The sequence below is a fragment of the Prionailurus bengalensis genome, chromosome C2, assembly GCF_016509475.1.
Source record: "Prionailurus bengalensis isolate Pbe53 chromosome C2, Fcat_Pben_1.1_paternal_pri, whole genome shotgun sequence".
Taxonomy (NCBI): Eukaryota; Metazoa; Chordata; class Mammalia; order Carnivora; family Felidae; genus Prionailurus; species Prionailurus bengalensis.
In genome coordinates, this window is record NC_057350.1 from 55,815,978 (window position 1) to 55,836,974 (window position 20,997).

Genomic DNA, 20,997 nt, shown 5'->3' on the forward strand with positions numbered 1-20,997 from the left:
TTCAGAAAGTAGATATTACTATGTTCATGAAAGATATTATTATGTTCTGTTTCTTTAAAATGTGGAACCATTTTCTAAGATAGTGGCATCCAAAGTGGAATATGCACACCTTGGGATATGTGAAGCTATCAGGGTGTGGGAACAATTAGAAATTTTTACTTATTTTGATATCATTCTGTTTTATTTTATATTATAGTAATATCTGTATATAATTCATAAATGAATTGCTTTTCATGTATTGTCAGTGTATTCTCAGACTTATTGCTTTAGATACATGGTGATCAAAAAAAATTTGGAGACTTCTCCAAAATTGTTAACCTTAACAGAGCATTTAAACACATATTAATTATTGTTCATTTTAGTAGCACGTGTAGTACTGGCATTTTTCTGAATTGTTTTCTTGAACAAATGGATTTTCTTAGCAAAAACTAATGAGAATATATTATGAAATTATCAGATGTCATGATTATCTTTACAGTATCATTACTAGTCAGTAAGGTCACATAAATAGTTTTGTTTCTAAGTGTTTGTCTTTATGCATATTACTCGGTTTAGCTCAAAATTGAACACCACGCTTAAATAGTTAAATATTGCACTTAATGGGACCTAGTGGAAAGAATATGGAATTTGCAGTTAGTGAAACTTGGGCCTGAATTTCTGCTTTTATTAATTTGTTAGCAATATGAACTCTAAATCCCTCAGTTGCTTACTTTTTAAAATGAATTACAGTAATGTTTATTTCGCAGTTGTGTGAGGATCAGATGTGTATTCACTGTACATGGGTACTCAGCCTAGAGCCAGACACATAGGAGCTGATGAAAATTAATCTTATTATTTTTTTTAATATTTTTATTTATTTTTTGGGGACAGAGAGAGACAGAGCATAAACGGGGGAGGGGCAGAGAGAGAGGGAGACACAGAATCGGAAACAGGCTCCAGGCTCCGAGCCATCAGCCCAGAGCCTGACGCGGGGCTCGAACTCACGGACCGCAAGATCGTGACCTGGCTGAAGTCGGGCGCTTAACTGACTGCGCCACCCAGGCGCCCCTTAATCTTATTTTTGATGAAACCACAGTTAATTACACCCAGTTAATTTTATGAGAGAAAATTCTTCATAACCAAACCTTGACCTACCTTCTCAGCTAAACTCTTCTTACAAATATATGTCTTTCTGAGATAATGAGTCTTCTTACATTGGTGGATCAGTCTGGATTTGGGTATTGTAGGCCTTGTCATTGGTGGTGAGAGAGTCAAGTGCATATTATACTCTACTTCCTGCTTGATTATCATCTCTACATGTGTCATGTGTCAACATTCTGTCTTGTTTCCTTTTTCTCATCATTGTCTAATAACAGTAATGACAACATTGCTGAAAATATTCTGCTTTGGAAAATTTGCTTAGTGGTAACATGCTCCTTCCAAGGGTTTCTAGCTGCGTTTCTGAACAGTGTGATTTTTGCAGTGTTACCTGTAAATAAAAGGAAACTGATGGGTATTTTAATATCTGGATTTTTTTCCCCAGGTAAATCCTAACCTGTGCGTATTCATTATAGGTTCATTCCAAATATTAAAAACAAATTAATATATGTTCTTTAGGTTTGCTAAGTCTTGAAGTAACTGGATAGGTCTGAGGGTCTGAGGAAAATTAAAAACCTTCTCCAAACAAACAAAAAACAAACCTACTCCTGACAAGATGCTGGTTTTGACAAGGATATTTCCTATTTTGGCAGATTTATAAGGAAGGGTGCTGGGTGTACATTGCAGGGTTCTTCCTTTCTGTTTTAAGCTGCCAGACAGTGCTAATAATGATTTTTTTCAAGATGACAAGAGCTGAGGTATGACAGTGAATTCCCTGATCTTTTAGGGCAAGAATGCTCTTCAGTTTATGATAACTTTTGCAACGATTTTCCAACCATTATCCATGAGTCCTGGAGTTTGCCTTAAACAAACTATTTTTTCTTTGCGGTAAAATAATGTTTTGGCTACTTGTGTCTAGCTAGGTGTGTTCATTTTGTGGCCTTGCCAGGAAGTCAGATAAAAAAATGGAAGAAATTAATGGAAAATTAGAAAACCAAATAATCAATATATTGTGTTCACTCTTAACACAGTAACAAAATAATGGTATAACCTGTGTGAGTCTAACCTGATGGTCCTAGCCATTCTTGTCTACCTGGAGCTCACACTTGAGTAATAAAGACTTTCAGAGTGCTAGAGTCATAGAGCCTCTACTTTAAAAGCCACCAAGAATGGGTGTTGCTGCTTGCATAGTAAACATAATCAGATCAATAATATTTAAAATTTTGGTTATAAGGAAACTCCCATTACTGATGTCTTGCCTTATTCCTAGAAAGCATCCTCTTCATAATGTTTTAAGCCTTGAAGTAATGACTACTCATATGGAGCAAAACATCTCACATCTCTAAGGAATTTTTTGGAATTCTTTTGGGAAAATCTAGCAGAAGTGTTAACAAGCAGTGTCAGAGACCTGCTTTGCTAACAGACCAATGAACTTCTGAAATACTTCTGTAATTCCGTGCTGATGTCGTAAACCAACTTTTTTGTTCTTGTTTTGAGAGAGCGAGCTAGTGTGAGTGGGGGAGAGGGGCAGAGAGAGAGAGAGAGAGAGAGAGAGAGAGAGAATCTCAGGCAGGCTCCACTTAGTGCAGAGCCAGACATAGGGCTTTATCTCATGACCTGGGATCATGACTTGAGCCGAAATTAATAGTTGAACGCTCAGCCTACTGAGCCACCCAGGTGTCCTGTAAATCCAGCTTTTTAAAATAACATCAAGATTTTACCAAGTTGCATGTTCAAGGTTGTTTATTGCAGCATTGTTAGTAATAGCAAAAGAAAAAAAGGGAAGACCAGAGAGGAAGTGTTTATCAATAGTTGTCTGGTGAAATGATACATTTATACAATGGTATATCATACTGTTTAAGGAATATGACATGTGTCATATGTGCTGATGTGAAAAACCCAAGATGCCAAATGTGGAAACTAAGCTGCATTTGTGCCATGTGGGATATATTTGAAAAATGTGTTTTTTGTCCCAGCTCTTAATCTCATTATTACCTTTCCTTTCCATATGGTAGCATCAAGGTAGAGAATTGGAAGAAAAAACTGATTTTGCTACAAATTTAAACAAAATTTGTTGATGATAATGAAGGGATGATAGTAACACATAGTAATTACTATGTGCTAGGTCTTGTTCTATTACATATTTTAAACATTTAATCTTGATGACCCTGTGAAGCAAGTACCATCTTTTTTGTTTTGTTTTTTATTTATTTTTAAATTTGCATCCAAGTTGGCATATAGTGCAACAATGATTTCAGGAGTAGATTCCTTGATGCTCCTTACCCATTTAGCCCATCCTCCCTCCCACCACCCCTCCAGTAACCCTCTGTTCTCCATATTTAAGAGTCTCTTATGTTTTGTCCCCTTCCCTGTTTTCGTATTATTTTTGCTTTGCTTCCTTTATGTTCATCTGTCTTGTGTCTTAAAGTCCTCATGAGTGAAGTCATATGATCCTTGTCTTTCTCTGACTAATTTCGCTTAGCATAATACCCTCTAGTTCCATCCATGTAGTTGAAAATGGCAAGATTTCATTCTTTTTGATTGCCAAGTAATACTCCATTGTGCATATATACCAGATCTTTGTCCATTCATCCATCGATGGACATTTGGGCTCTTTCCATACTTTGGCTATTGTTGATAATGCTGCTGTAAACGTTGGGGCGCACGTGTTCCTTCGAAACAGCATGCCTGTATCCCTTGGATGAATGTCTAGTAGTGCAATTGCTGGGTCATAGGGTAGTTCTATTAATTTTTTGAGGAACCTAAAGTGGGTCCCATCTTTATTTTCCAGATGAGGAAACTGAAGCACAGATGTTAATTAGTTTCGAGCAAGGTTGCATAGCTAATGTGTATCAAAGCAGTTCTGTATACCCTTGCAGGAGTATTCCAATATTTTTTGTGCTCTTAACTACCAGTGCTATGCAATCTCTCAACTTTTGACATTGATATGAAGTCTAAATGAGGTACTTTATGTCATTTTTCTTTCTTGTAGACAAATGATTGTAAATATTACATAATACCAGGATAGTCTTAGTGTTCTTCCTCAGAACAATCTGTTATGTGTTTACTTAATTAACCTTTGTATTTTTTTTTTAATGTTTATTTTTGAGAGAGAGAGTGGGAGAGGGGCAGAGAGAAAGGGAGACCAGGAATCCCAAGCAGGCTCCACACTGTCAGCACAGAGCCAGACGCAGGGCTCTATCTCGCAAACCATTGGATCATGACCTGAGCCGAAATCAATAGTCAGACGCTTAACCAACTGAGCCACCCAGGCTCTTTTCATTTTAAATCATTTAGGTGGTTCTCATCTGGGGCATTTTGTCCCCCAGGGGACATTTGGCAGTGCTTGGAAACACTTTTGGTTTTCACAATGGACCTGAGAGGTGGGAGAGAGTTGCTTTTGGCACCTATGAAGTAGAAGCTAGCGGTGCTCCAAAACATCCTTAAAATGCAGAGTATATCTTCCCATAACAAAGCTTCATCTAGCCTAAAATGTCCATAGTGTCAAGATTGAGGAACCCAGATTTAGTGGGCACAAGAGAAGTTCTCACAACTGAATTTCTCTCTTGAAAAATAACTTATATTATTTTGTTTTCAAACTAATAGCATTGAGAAAAATGAGTTGAATTTTAATGTTTTTGCACACGATAACTCCCTTTTTCCATCTGGCATTGTGTGATCTGTAAGGGCCAGAACTGACAAGAGTAGTAAATCCATGGGACATCTATCTACCCACACACTGAAATGTGAACTTTTTGGCTAGTTAGAGCCTCTAACTTGGTCAGATGACTTACGATGAGCACTCGAGTAGATTTAAAAAACAGTGTGCTTTTATAATGTTGAGGTGACAAGTGCTGTAAGGTAAACATTTGAATGAATGATTAAACAATTAGAAACAAAACTGTGCCTGCTTTGTTGTGAATAAGCCACCTTTAAAAGTAGGGGGAGGTGGAATACTTTTGCGATTAAAAAAAGTTTGGTACAATTTCAGTAGATAAGAGGGAGCTGGGAGCTCAGAGGGAGCAGTAAGAAAGGCATTTTACTGTTGGATAAGGATAAAGATGGCAGGACTTTGTTTTTGACCAGTAAAACAGCCTGTGGATAAGATCATTTTGCTTGGTGGATAAAGGTGTGCTAGAAATTGACACTGACCTTTAACTTGCCCTCTGATCAATTAGCCAGCACCTGAATAGGTTCCTGTGGACAAGCAATCCCTCAGTTCCAGGAAGGGAGGTAAATTTTTAGTTTCTTGCTGACAGGGAATGCCTGTTGAGATGAACACACCAGGGGAAACCAGATTCATCCTTTATCCCATGTTAACCCTGATTTTAAAGGTTTCCTTCAGCCTCTTCTAGAATGGTAAGAACCTCTGGATTATTTTAGAAGCAGTGTGTTAGTGTTTCGGGCTGGCTACTTCCTTTCTGTTGCTAGGCACTTACGCCTTCCTTCCCAGCAGAGGCTGTAAAGTGCCACCGTCACCGCGGCTGCTGCTATTGCAGTAGGGTTTGCTACACATGATCTGCTTAGCTCCTGGGGAAATGATGGGGTTGATGATATTCTCCTGGAAAACCTTTCACCACAGAGATTCATCTCAGGTTGTATTTCTAAGCAGACTAAAAAAGCCATTAGCTTTTCTTAATTCTTAATTCAGGCTCCAAATATCTTCTGATTTATTAATTAATACTATATCCTTTTCTTTTTCAAGCTGAGCACTGAATAGCTTAGCAGAGGCCTTCCATCTTCTCTACCTTGTTGCCAGAGGACTTTCTTCCCTTTTCAGCCTTGTGATCTGTGCAAACAACTGACTGAAGGAGAGCTTATCAGAGGGGGAGGTATCTGTGTCTGGGCTTTTAAATTCTGGAAATGAGGGGGACTGCTTTGTCTAGAAAAGGTGTGCTTTTGTATAATCTGTGAGATAATGCCTAACTTTTTATTAAAATAAGCAGGGAGGTTATATAAGCTATAAAAGAAAAGCAGTTTGATCACAGTCCTAGAATTCCCAAAGCCACGTCCTTTTTTATACAGCTTTATTGAAGAGATGAAACAGATCTGATCTAGTGTGAGAGAATAACAACCTCTTCATCATTAGTGTTAGGTTAGATCTTTCATTGGTATTGAACGAAGAATGCAAATTTAAATTGACATATTTGCTTACTGAGTTTTTAAAAATAAGAGTAAAACTATAAAATATCTAGGAGACCTGGATTCTGCATAGGTGAGATATATTGACAGTAAGACATTTTTGTTAGGGATGGGCAAGAAACTAAGAGGTGTTAGAAAACTGTCTTTTAAATGAGGAAATTTATTTTTTAACCTTTTTTTTAAAGTATAGTTTACATTTAATGTTATGTTAGTTTCAGGTGTATAACATAATGATTCATTATGTCTATAGGTTATGCTATGCTCATCACAAGCGTTGCTGCCATCTGTCATGATATGTTATTATAGTATTATTCACTATATTTCTATGCTGTGCCTTTTATTCCTGTGACTTATTCCATAACTGAAAGCCTGTATCTCCTACTCCTCTTCATGCGTTTTGCCCGTGCGTCTTATCCCCTTCCCTCTGGCAACCATCAGTTCTCTGTATTTATAGGTCTGATTCTGTTTTTTGTTTCTTCATTTGTTTGAATGAAATAATGACTTATTTCATTTAGCTAATACCCTCTAGATCCACCCATGTTGTCACAAACAGCAAGATCTCGTCCTTTTCAAATATTGAATAATATTTCAGTGTATGTGTTTATGTATATATATCACATCTGTATCCATTCATCTATTGGTGGACACTTGGATTGATTCCATTGCTTGGCTATTGTAAATAATGCTGCAGGGGTGCAAAGATCTTTTCAAATTAATGTTTTTAATTTCTTTGAGTAAATAGTAGAATTATTGGGTCATATGGTATTTCTAATTTTAATTTTTTGAAGAACCTGCATACTGTTTTCCACAGTGGCTACACCAATTTACACTCCCACCAACAGTGTATGAGGGTTCCTTGCGTCCACATCCTTGCCAACACTTGTTAGTAAACGAAGAAATTAGATGGGTGTGTGTGTGTGTGTGAGTAAATGTTTGCATTTGTGTTTTGATTAGGAAGTATCCATTGGATTGTTGAGAGAACTACCCTTACCTTTGTAACTTAGAGCTGGTGTGAGTCAAATATAGAAAATATCTACAGGCAGTATCATAATTAGGAATATTAGTTTTGCAGATGATCTCCCAGGACTTCTTTTAGTCAGGCACCAAATTGCCCCCTTCCCTATTAAGCTCACTAATGACAGGATACTCAGGCCTCAAGGCTTATGAAGGTTCAGGTCCAGCCGTTACTTCTTTTCTACATGTTTGGTTGGCTTTTTCTGGCTTCTAAGGGAGAGTCAGTATCGTGTAAAATAGTGTTTCTTTGAGTAAATACAATCTGAATGAATAGGTGACTTGCAAATGATCTTGTGGAACATGTTTTCTTTATTTGCGAATTACCTATGCTGAACTGCATTTTAATAATGGGCCTTCAAAAGTTCTGCTGATCTAACTTACGGCTGTATATTACACATGCTATTAGTGGGGTTTGTTTTGTTTTATTTTAGTTCTAGTTAATATATAGTGTTCTATTAATTTCAGGTGTACAGTATAGTGATTCAGCAATTCCATATATCACCTGGTGCTCATCACAACACGTGCACTCCTTAATCCTCATCACCTACGTAACCCTACCTACCTCCCCTCTGGTAACCATCAGTTCTCTGTAATTAAGAGTCTGTTTCTTGGTTTGTCTCTCTTTTTTTCCTTTGCTCATCTATTTCTTAAATTCCACATTTGAGTGAAGTCATGTGGTATTTGCCTTTCTCTTGGCATAATACTCTCTAGCTCCATCCATGTCATTGCAGATGGTAGGATTTCATTCTCTTTTATGGATGAATAATATTCCCTTGTATACAAATACCACCTCTTCTTTATCCATTCATCTCTCAGTGGACACTTAGGCTGCTTCCATAATTTGGCTATTGTAGGTAGTGCTGCTATAAACATCAGGGTGTAAATGTGACTAATTTTAGAAGAGTTACTCTTGGAATAATTGAATAGAGAGTTATATAAATAGATGTACAAATGGATATTCTTTTTATTTTCATTTGTGTGGTGGCAGTTTTTTTTTTTTTTCTTTCAGGTAACATCCACGACATTCATTGATATTTGAACCAGAGAGTGTACATCTCACCTTTCCTATTTTATGAAGACATAGAATCATGATTTTGGGGGAAGGTGGCTAAATGTTACCTTTAGAATAAAGAAAACAAAACAATTAGTGTTAATGAAGATTGCATTAAACAGAAACTCATGTACTCTGTGGAAAATAAATTAGCATAAACTTCTGGGGAAGCCATTTAGCAGTATGCACCAAGAGGCTTAAAATATTTGTCTTTTGACTGAGAAATTCTACTTATGAGAATTTCTTAGAATAATCATAAAGGTAAAATAGGAAACAATCTAAATGTCCATCTATAAATTAATGGTCTAGGAAACCCCAGTCAGCCAATTCTTGTGTAACCATTGAGAATACATACTAGGAGTATAATATCATATGAAAGATGCTTTTGATATAGTGCTCAGTGGTGAAAACCATAATGTAGAACATTTATCCAGTATGATTACAAGTTGGTAAAATATACGTATGCTGGAAAAAGTAAAATATTAAAATGTAGGTAGTGACTTATCTTTGGATGGTCAAACTATGTAATTTTCATTTTTTTACAACTATTTCAACTATTACAACTATTTCTGTAATGATCATATATATTTTTATAGTGGGGGAAAAGAATGTAATCCTTCTACTTGACCATTAAAAATATTACTTTTCTTGCAGCTTTAAACATCAGTAGTAAAAGTCTGTAAGCATTTGAATAAGACTTTTGCAAAACACAGTCTGCAGCATGGATTCTCTACCAGAACAGTTTTTTATGAGGTAAGGGATAGGTTGACAAAAACCAACCATGTTTGTTGCATTTGAAGACACAACATTTGTCCTTTCCATATAATCTTGGGAAGCTAGTATAGATGAGACACTTTATGCTTCAAGACAGTTTAGCAACTTTGATTAGTGGGGGATGTAGATGGGGGGGAAATCTAATTTCAGGAAATTTCTCGTAAGTACTATACTCTGGCTAAACTCTAGTTCCAGCTTTGCTACTTTCTAGGTATATAACCTCTCTGGACATCAATTTACCCATCTTAAAGTGACTGCCGTAGTGACTGTTGATGTACCTTCCTTTTCTAATATATCAGGAGCATGGTTTGATTCTGTTAATGTATATTGTTCTGTATTAAGTATTATTAATAATAAACGAATAAGATGAATGAGAGGAAGAGAGGTAGTCAGTGGTACAAACTGAGGAGTAGAGAGCTAGGAGGAGAACCAGCAGCCACAAAGAATGCAGAAGTTTCCACAGGAGGTTGGAGGGTATGATGGGCAATGTTAAATAATGCAGAAAGGCTAGGTAGAATGAAGAACTAAGACAAATCTGTTGACATAACAAGCGGGATTTCATTAGTAACCTTTAATAGAGCCATTTTAATATTGGGGAGGGAGTGAGGATTAGTTAAGCTTACATACCAAATTTGTTAGGAAAACTGGTGAATATAGCAGCCCACATGCTACACTTTGGATTAAGAAGCTCTGAAGTAGGGTTTGGACATCAGGTTGTTCAAAAGCTTCACAGGTGATTTTAATAAGCATGTGAGACTGAGAACTGTTGGCTTGAACTCCATGAAATGGAGTTAGCAAGTAGGGTATGCATTTGAGAACTTTATGTACTCTTCTACAAAAATTGAGAGGCTTCAGAATACTGGCGCACTATTTCTTATTCCTTGACAACACAAGAAAATTCCTTATGTTCCTTTTTGGAGTGGGGCTTAGAAGTGGATAAAAAGATAGTTAAGAGGTTTTTCTTTGCGATGACATTTTAAAGAGCACTGAGAACCATCTTGTGAAGTATCGTTTGTGTGTATAAATCATCTTTTGTTGAAACTGTCACTATGTGCATAATACTGTACTGTTTATCTGTCCCAGTTTCCCCTGACAAAATCTGTTGGCATAGTGGAAGATGATAAATGATTGTCTATGAAATGAATACATAAATGTGAAGTAAAATGGGATAATTTTTATAAAGTATAATGCTGAGTAAATGATATGTTTCTCACCTCAGTTTTATCTCTGCTAGTGTATAGAATTCTTATGGGCCCAATATCATGGTTCTGTATGTAGGCAAAAGCAATAAATTTTTTCAGTTCTGTATGTAACACCATATATGTTCACATTTTAAACCAATGCCAGAAGCAAAACTTGTCAAGTTATTCCTTTTTACAAAAATAGTTGGTTTTTAAATATGATAATCTCCCTCAATTTTAAAAAAGTATTTTGGAAAACTGGATGACTATAATACCAGGAACCTGAAACAACATATAAAAGGATCTACATAAGATAGATCCTTTCCAAACCTTTATTATCTTAATAAATGCATGCACATATACACACACACAACATGAGGCTTCTTAAGATCCTTTTTTCTTTATACTGAAGCAGTGCTATAAAGTTTAAATTTCCCCATTATTTTGGTCTATTGTGTGTCTATTCAAGAAAAGCTTTTTACATCAGCCTTCAGTTCTGTTTACCACCATCTAGTAAGGGACAGCATAATTTTTTTTCTTTAGCTTGAGTCCCTAAAAGATGTGACAACTACCACTATTATCAGTCTTTGCTATACATTGTTTACACTTTAGAACTTTCAGACAAATTCACTTGTTAGATTCTTTACTACTGCAGTTTAATTGTGTTCTTTGTAAGGAGACCCTCTGAATACACCTTTATTTTTTATTTAAAGTAGGGATCCTCCTGTGGAGGGGCAGATTAAGGAGGACATCAAGAATAAGGTAGAAAAATCAACTGATCAACTGGTAAGAGAAGATTTAATTTTCATTGTTAATTAGTAATGATTAATTAGGTATGACAACATAATTCTAAATCTAGTCAGTTAAAATATTTGTTAAAAATTTGGGGGTAAGTCTACTTTCCTTCCTTTATAAGTAAAAGTATGGTCATAATGAAAGCTCTCTGATAATTGATATGTGTGTCTCAAAGTTATTATAAGCACCAATTCTAACTAGAAGTTAAAATTAGTAGGTGATTGAATTGACTTTCCCAGAACATCCCAACAATCAATTTTAAGAATCTCTTATTTGTCTTTTAAAAGCAAAATCCAAATAAAATAAAAACTATACACATGAAGAGAAAACACACACACAGAATTTTATTTAGTAAGGCATTTCAGAGTTGTTTTGAAATTCTCTTTCCTGTTTTTATCTTTAGTGTTAGAACTTCCAGTTCAAAATGAAAGAGAATAACTGAAGTATACATTAATATATGGCTTATATTGGCAATGACAATAAATTTTGTCATAGCTTAAAAAAGACAGATATATGTATACACACACATATATATAAAAGCATACATCCACACACATACATAAATATCACATGTGCTTATATTTAACTAAGGTTGCATGAAGAGCTATTTGGTTCCTTTTAGTGCAATTTTAACCATACATAGTTATATATGACTATTGATGTGCACTGTTAACAAAGCTTATAAGATTATCAAGTAATATAGGAAGAGAAAATATAAACATAAAATAATCATATTATTCACCTGCATGAGGTTATCGCTATCAAAGCTGTTGCAGAAAAAAATACAATATATGCAGATGTACATAGGGAAATATACTTGAACCAGGGAGATTAGATCCAGAATATATTTTTCTAACTACAGAACTGGAAATACAGAAATCAAATGCAGTAGAAACTTTGACCTGAATTTGGTTTAGAGGCTAAATTAATTTTACAAAAATGATTTGAGCATCAAATATTTTGATATCTGACTTAAAAGATGGAATTTATATAATTTATAACAACTAACTGAAATCATATTTATAGATAAAAATACTTAATAAGCGTGAAGCTTATAGTATGCCCTATTAAAAATTTTTATTCATGCCATAATCTTGCTTATCAATTTGGTAATTAGTATAAGATGAGTTTGTGGTGTTTTTTGACTGCAGAATTGACCTTTAGTTTGAAATGTGTGCAGTACTAACAGTGGTTATTCTTTTTAAGGGCCTATCTATTGTGGAAGTTTTGTTTTTGTTTTTTTGAACTTTTTGAAAAATATCAAACCTACAGAAAAGTTGCAAGAATAATACAAAGGATACTTATATACCCTTCACTGAGATGTAGCAAACTGCTAGCATTTTCCTTCATTTTTGGATATAATTTTCATACAATGAAATATTATAAAATGTAAGATTATTTGTTGGGTATTTATGGGAATGGAGGAATCCTAATTTAAGACTCAAATCCAGAAGGGGAGAGTAGGCAGATAGGACTCTATTGTGGACTTTACTGATTCCTAGTCACTTTCCTGGGTAATTCTAGTCTGTTGGAGACCTGATGGTCAAGGAATCACCCCCACCAGGACATTTCAGTGACTCAAGTTTTGCATGGCCTCCTTAGTAAGAAACTGTCTGTTGTGATTATCAGAGGTCAGGAACAACATATTCATATTCCCTAAGTTTAAACAGTGTATAGGAACTGAGGTATCATGTTAAGATTTGAAGGAAGGCCATCATCCAGGCACATCTCCCTTTCTGTCGCCCACTCATTCCCCACAACTAATGTTAATAAATAATCCAGCAGGACTTGACTGTATAGCTATTGATTAACCATTAATTATGACTTCATTAATTTGTAAGAATGAGTTCCTGTAGACCCAAGATTATTATGACTTACTCAATTCTGACTGAATTAAGAGTCATTCTATTTTACTACTTTGTTTATAAGTATGATGTTTTCTAATTCACTACTCTATAAAAAATAGTATAATTTTCACATCTTAAAATATCTACTTTCATTTATAATTTTCAAATGAATTTATGATGAATGTATTAAATTAATGTATTAAATGAATATATTAAAGCTTCCTTAGTTTTGGTCTTAAATTTCCTGTTGTGTTTTAAGTTCCTTGAAAGCAGAGAGAATGTCTTATTCTTACTTAGATTTTCTATAGGTCTGTCACAGTGATCTACATATAGTATATAAAGGCACTTTTTAAAAATATTTGGTCTTAATATTAGAGTAATATTAACATGTATAATTATGGAAAGTTTTAATTAATAATGTCTTCTAGGATAAACAGGAAAAGGACACACCTACCGATCTTGTCTCTGTTAACCTACTAGTAGAGATGAAGAAGTTATTGAATGCAATTAATACTCTACCAAAAGGTGTGGTCCCTCACATTAAGAAGTTCTTACAAGAAAATTTTTCCTTCCAAATCATGCAGGTAAGATTATAATTTGTTCTTTGAGACAGAAGTGCAACTCTTTGTATAGGACTCTCCAGGGAAAACATACTATTTTCCTTTACTCTCACACTGCTACTACCCTCACAACACTTTTGACACTAGATGTGTGGATTTATTCCCACACCAATTCTCCTATACTAACTAGTCATCCTACAAGTCAATTCAATTCTAACACTATCTACCTAGAGTTAGTATCAGATCCCACAAGATAAGGGCTCAGTCCCAGTCCCACAAATCTGCCCCAATTCAGACACCAGTCACAAGTCCTAGGTTGTCTCTAATACTTCTGGCCAACTGGCTATAGATTGGGGCTCCCATGACCCCTTTTGGGTCCCACAATTTGCTAGTATAGCTAGCAAACACTTAATGTTTACCAATTTATTATGTAATAAAGGCTATGATAAAGGATTTAGATGAAGAGCCAAATGAAGAGATATATACGGCAAGGTCTGGAAGGGTTCCAAGTAGAGGAGCATCTACCTCTGTGGAGTTGGGATGTGCCACTGCTCCCCTGGCATGTGGATGTGTTCGCCAAGCTGGAAGTTCTTTGAACCCTATACTTCCAGGATTTTTATGGAGGCTTTATCATATCATATCATCATTGATAATTACTAATTCAGTGCCCAGCCCCTCTCCCTCTGGGAATGGGGGATAGAGCTAAAAGCTTCAAGCTTCTAATCATGGCTTGGTGTTTCTGGTGACCAGCCCTATCCAGGAGCCTGCTGAGTGTCATCTCATTAGAACAAAAGATACGCCTATCACCTAGGAAATTCCAAGGGCTTTAGGAGCTCTGTGTCAGGACCCAGAGTCAAAGACCAGAAATTATCAGGAACTAGGAGCAGAAATCATGTATGTATTTCTTATTACTTCACGGTGACTCTTTTCCTCCCTCCTTTCTTTCTCACAATAGTGTAGCTAAAGTCTTGAAATCTTCATCTTACTTTTTGCGAAGGGCCTTGACTTACAGACTTTTATTAATGAAATAATTTAGTTGGTGCTAGCCTTTCAAGAATAATGGTGGGAATATGGGTTAGTAGCCAGTAAGCCATTGACTGTGAGGTCTAGTGTTTATTTTTATTCTACCAGTAACCCATAACATGCCATCCTGGGACAGGGAATTGCTTTCAGTTTTCCTAATTTGTAGCACGTTAACTTTTTCAAGAATGTAAGATGAAGAAAAATAATGTCCTAAACTTTTTTATTTATGAATAAAGTAAATACTATAGAGAATATACTGTAGATTTTCATTTTGGAAATAGTTTTTTTAGATAATTTGTGAAACTTTCAGCATAAGATGGATATCAGTTCCTAAATGAATGGAGTTTTTCAAAGTTAAAGAAAATGTTCTACTCATTTCTTTGTAGCCTTTAATTGGGGCAATTCCACGGTTGCCTTTTCTGTGGAAGAATACATTATTAATTATTTCCATGAAACAAATCAATACTGTTATGATTAACAATTCAAACAAGCTCTACAAATATCCAGAGACTACATACAATTATAACCTTAACTGAGATAATTTTCCAGTATGAATTCTGGTTTGAAACTGATGGAATTATGCCACTATTTTCCTCTTATCTGTTGGAAATCACCCAGAAACAACAATCAGTAGCCTTTCTATATGCAAACAACAGCCAATTAGAAGATATAGATGAAAGAGTACTTATTTATGATAGCAATAAAAAAGGGAAAATACCTAGGAAAACACTCAAGAAATATATAAGATATAAACTAGTATTTCTCAAAATTTTTCCTATACCACCTACATGAGACTATCTGAACCCCATACTAAAGTCCTAAAGAATCACAATCTCTGGGGGTAGGTCTGGGAATCTGCATTTTAGCAAGTATCTACACATTGATTTTTTTCACATTAAGTTTAGAAATCAATACTTTATATTAAAACTAAATAGAGATTTATAAAATTCTAATAAAGGTAAGAAAAAAAGACCAAATGAAAAGCAATACATGTAGGAAGACACAATGAGATAAAGCTGTCTGTATCTCACATAATTCCAATAAAAATGACAAAGTATGTTGTTTTTGGTTTTGTTATTACTGAAAGCTAATTCTAAAGTTCAGATGGGAAATAAAAGGAAAAATAGCCAAGAAAATTAGAAAAGTGTAGGGGAGACAGGCAGGGAATTTGCCCACTTAGATATTGAAACTTAATGTGAAGCTCTCATAAGTACAACATTGTATTACTTGCTCCTGATTCAGTGGACAAGTCTAGAAAATAGAAGAGAAATTCCAGAAGCAGACTCAAATACATACAGAACTGTTACATATGAGAAGGTGAGTAAATTGATAATATTGAATGGGAACTGGACAAATTAATAATCCCAGTAGATTTTAACATGACTCTCTTAATAACTGATAGAACATGGACACAAAATAGGTAGAATGATAGCAAAGTTGATCTAATTGACACACACACACACACACACACACACACACACACAAAACATGAAACACGATACCCAACAGTGGCAGAATATACATACTTTTTAAGTGCATTTACAAAAATTGACCATGTGTTAGTCACAAAGCAAGTCTCATCAAAGAATCACAATATATAGAGCATATTCTCAAACTACTGTACAATTCACTTATAAATCAATACAGAAAGATTAAAAAATCGTTGTTCTTAAGAGTAACCCATGGGTCAGAAATCACAATGGAAATTAGGTAAATTTTTGAACTGAATAAAAAATGTATATCAAAACTTGTGTTATAAGTAAAATATGTATTTCAAGGAATATTTATAATTTGAAATACATGTATTAGAAAATGAAGCAAGGTTGAATATCAGTCATCTAAACATAAAATTCAGGAGATTAATGGAAGAACGGTAAATTAAAAACAAAGTCAAAAGAAGGAAGTAATAAAGATATCTAAGTTTATTGAAATAGAATAAAAAAAAGAAAGTCAATAAAGCCAAAACTTGGTTTTCTTTTAAAGATCAGTAAAATTGATAGCCCCCTGCTAAAAATCTTAAGAAAAAGGCAAAAATAACTTAAATCATGAATGAACATGAAAACATCAAAACTAATTCCACAGTCATCTAAAGGAAGATAGAGAATTCTGCTACCTGCAGTGGCTGCTAGAGTTGATTTAGAGCAACCTTGCTTTGAGAAGTACTAGAAAAACTGGACAAAATCTTCCCTTAGTAATGCTTCTTTGTGCTTTTCTGGCAGATCACTTCATTCAACTAGGGATTGAGATGTTTCCAAGCTTCTGTTCTGTGAAGAAGGGTCTATTTATGTTTTACCTTTTGTAGTAGATACTGTGAGTGTCCTGCACATAACTCCTGGCCCCTTGGACTCTTATTTCAGTATGCTCTGGACAATCTCCAGTTTTCCATGTGTCCTCAAGGTTTTTTTTGTTTTTTTTTTCCCCCTGAAACTACAGAAGGCTGTACTCATGGCAGTTCAGAAATCCCAAGGAATTAATATTCTCATGTCACCCCATCACCACTCAATAAGCCTTGGGAGTTCTGCAAATATTCCAGTTTTCTCTCCCCTTGAGTTGAATAATACTGCAGCTTGTATTTTTCACTGGTTTACAGAGTCTCTCTGTTCTATTAACCCCAGCTTCCCACTGTGGGCAACTAACTTAATAACTCACCCATTAATTTAAAGCTTGTTTTTCCTTCCCTGCATCACATCTCTATTCTCCACCATTGTTCTCTGAACCTCCCAAATAAACTACTTAAATTCAAACTGGAACAAAAACAGACACTCTTACTTTAAGGGTATATTTCTTCAGGGTCTGCACCAAAGGATGAGGTGTTTATCAGGGTCCCTCATCCTTGATAGGTCATACACTCTGTTTTTTCCCCCAGCTTTGTAAGTTGGCTAAAAGCTACGCCTAATATGTTAGCCACAACTGAAAATGTCAATTGCCTTATGGAGAAAAGTGGCTCCAAAAGTCAGTCTCATGTCTGAATGTTGGCTCCAGAGATTTTCAATGCCTTCATAGCTTTCTGTTGCTTTCAAAAAATGGCTTTTACATTTTTTCCAGCTTTCTTAGTTCTAAAGGAGGTGGAACTTCAGTGTTAGGTTTTATATGCCTACTCAAATTCAAGAGCTAGTGTTGAGTGACTGGTTGGATATATGAGTCTGGAATTAAGGGGATGGTTCTGAGCTGGAAATATAAACTTGCAAACTGTCAGTATGTAGACACTACTTACAAACATGACAGTGGATTACTTTAGGGAATGTATGTGATGATGGGGAAGACGTTCATTAAATTGAGTGCTAGAGAGACGGAAATAAAGTCTCTAGTTATCTAGGAGAAAAACGGAGCAGTATCGTATACTAGAAACCAAGTTAAGAAAGTGTAGGTTAAATTTTCCACACAGATAATATATCATTAAACAGATAATGGAATTTAAGCCAAGCACTTGTAGGTACAAGGCTTGGGAAATGGATGCAAAGATAACACACAGTCCTCCTTTTCATTTCATCCATGGCAGTAACAAACTGTGATATAAGTCATATATTAGCTTGGTTCCAATCAGATCGTAGCTTAAGATGCCTTGCCCTCGTGTTGGTATTAATGCCAAGCATTCCTGCTTACTGCAGGGTCAGGGCTGGAAGGAAGATTTTAGCTATGCTTAGAGGATAGAAGGTATGAGAATAAACTGGGATTACTAATAGAAGTGGTTGTGGCCAACCCCTCAGCAGGCTTAGGAATGCTTTTTAAGTGTTTTGAGGAAATAGTTACAGAGAAGATTTGTCAGACTGAAAAATAAACAAGGAAACAATTGTATCTCGCTGGTGTGGATTTTTTCTTTAAGTCCTCTCCAGATTTTCTACAACGAGCATGTTTTATTTGTATAATAAAAATAAGTGTAGATATTTGCTTTAACTTAAATTTTGGACCAAATTATTTTCCACAGAGAGAAGTTGCAGCTAACAGTCAGAATGGGGAGGAAATTGTTCCTGTTTTAACTTTACGTTTCTTGATAACACAACTGGAAGCAGCACTTAGGAATGTTCAGGCTACTAATTATACTGTAAGTGTTTTCTTTTGAAAGTTTGAAATAATGGGTTTGGACAACATTTCTCAATGAGAGGGTAGCCAATGCATGCTTGTTTTAAGGTGTAGACCAGTTTGTATTTTCCTTTTACCTCTAGAGAAAAAGTATGCATAAATTTATTTCCTTCCTGTGTCTTGTACTTTTTGATGACTGCATGTCCATAATAAGCCTAATCTAGTCCCTTCCTTACCATAAAATTGTTCATCTTCAATAAAGAGAAACTTCAATAAATAGTAAAATTGGACTTTCCCAATTGAAATAGTTATAAACTTAAGAAACTACTACTTGCTTTCCTCCTAGTTATTAATCAGCTCCTCTTCTGGTAACTATATTTGTAAAAATTGGAACTTCTGTCATCTGTTATTGAGTACTCATGAGAGATAAAATTAACAAGATATATTTGTATGTTAGAAGTAAATAGAAAATCTGAGGAAGAATAAACCTGGCATCAAAAATCAGAACCAGTATGGGGCGCCTGGGTGGCTCACTCTGTTAAGTGTCCGACTTTAGTGCAGGTCATGATCTCGCCGTCTGTGAGTTCAGGCCCTGCGTCAGGCTCTGTGCTGACAGCTCAGAGCCTGGAGCCTGTTTCAGATTCTGTGTCTCCCTCTCTGCCCATGCCCTGCTCACACTCTTTCTCTCTGTCTCTGAAAAATGAATAAACCTTAAAAAAAAAATCAGAACCAATAGTATAGGACAGTAAAAGGAAAAATCAGTTGCTTGAATAATTTGGATCAGTAAACTAAATTTTGTACATATGTAGAAGATGGATTAGAGTTACTGTCAAGAAAGGACCACCCAGGTACCAACCAAGGTACCCAAAGACACCAAATCCCATATTATAAAGATGTGGAGAAATCATCTTTATTTAGGACTCTCGGGATGGGGGTTCTAAGTGGTGATACATACCACCCTAAAGGAATTGTACATGGAGTCAAAAGAGCCAACAAAATGGAGTTTGTATTAACAAGTATTCAGCAAGAACTTCTGGGATGCTGAAGATGTGCTGTTTCTCCCACTGACCAGGCTGCCAGGAAGTGAAATAAATGAGCATTAACAGATGCTGATTGCTTAGCCTACTGTACTTAGGCATTATTTCAATGATGAGTCTTACGTTAAGAAATGGAAGAGATCCCTCTCCTGGTAGCATTGTTGAGCAGAATTGGAATCGTCATGATCAGAGCAGCCTACTGCTGTATCCTATAGCTCTCACTGTTCCTCAAGGCTACCAAGGCCACCAAGGATAGGTGGAGCAAGTTGGTAGGAGGTGGCAGTGGGGTGAGGGCAGGGGACAGTTGCCAATAATATCTCTATATCCATTGAGTTCCAGTACTTAGAATAATCCCTGCTAATAGTGGCGGGGATCGTAGGAAGGGAAGGGCAGAGTCATGTAGGTCAGAAACCTACCACTTACATCTGTAAATTCCTGAGTTCTTTACCTTTTATTTATGATTATAGCATTACCACAATTCCACATCTTATCCTGTTCTCAAAATGTTCTTTTTAGACTTGTGTGAGCCAAAGGCTCTGTTGTATTTATTTGTGAAACCAATTTTTTTTAAGTTATAAAATAATAGCTTACACTTATTTAGTGTTTGCTATATGACAGACACTGTTCTAAGCACTTTTTGTAAGGATTAGCTCATTTGCTCTTCATAACCACCATCCCTCCACCATTATTCCCATTTTATAGATTAGAAACTGAAGCAAAGAGGTTAAACAACTTGCTTAATTCAGCAGGTAGTAAGTAGTAGAGTCAGGATACAAATCCATGTAGTCTTGGCTTTAGAGTCCATTCTCTGAACTGGATTTTACCTCCTCTGCAGAAATTGAAATTTTAAGATGGAAACCGGTGTGTGAACACAAACTCACTCGGTCCATTGAGTGCAAACATGCACGTCTATTTGCCCTGAGATTAATTTGAAGCCAAATTCTAACACTAGCCAGTTACCTCATAAATGTGTACTGTTGGCCATGAGAAATATGCTAAGTAAGAGAATACAGTTAGATCAGTAAAGAAAAAGACTTCTGTCCTGCAGATGCTTATCATCCCTATGTACCTGCAAAAGATCTTGTTTATGGGACAGTCTTGTAAAAAGCTAATGTGACAAAAGACAGGGTTATGATCTTAAGTCAATAGAGAGCTTACGAACAGAATGTACAATATCGTTCTCCATGGACAATGTTTAAACTTTTTATTTGAGGTAACTTTAGATGCACAGAAGTTGCAAAAATATAGCTGTACAATACAGAAGTGCAGAAAGGTTTTTGAATACCTTTCACTCAGTTTTCCCCAATAGTTAGATGTTACATAACAGTATATATTATCAAAACCAGGAAGTTGGCGTTGGTACAGTGGGTGTTGTGTCCGGAGTCTCTAAGACCACCCTCCTGTTTTGAAGGACTTCAGGGACTCAGAATGTAGTTGTACTCACTGCTACATCTGTATGGAGATCCTTAGCCATTT

General features: G+C 35.7%; 1 protein-coding gene across 8 annotated transcripts in view; it reads left to right on the forward strand.

The window, feature by feature from the left end:
• Window positions 1-20,997, forward strand: part of DZIP3 (DAZ interacting zinc finger protein 3) — a 99,088-nt gene that overhangs the window by 6,975 nt on the left and 71,116 nt on the right. For 4 of the 8 annotated variants that reach the window (XM_043594077.1, XM_043594076.1, XM_043594083.1 and 1 more), the window contains 4 exons: window positions 8,939-9,037; window positions 10,953-11,025; window positions 13,310-13,465; window positions 18,390-18,506. In XM_043594077.1, the coding sequence (XP_043450012.1) occupies window positions 9,006-9,037; window positions 10,953-11,025; window positions 13,310-13,465; window positions 18,390-18,506 (378 nt within the window). In that variant the 5' untranslated portion in view covers window positions 8,939-9,005. Of the gene's footprint in view, window positions 1-5,448; window positions 5,673-5,782; window positions 5,910-8,938; window positions 9,038-10,952; window positions 11,026-13,309; window positions 13,466-18,389; window positions 18,507-20,997 lie in introns of those variants that run through there. The other 4 variants (XM_043594082.1, XM_043594080.1, XM_043594078.1 and 1 more) reach the window with 3 other exon arrangements.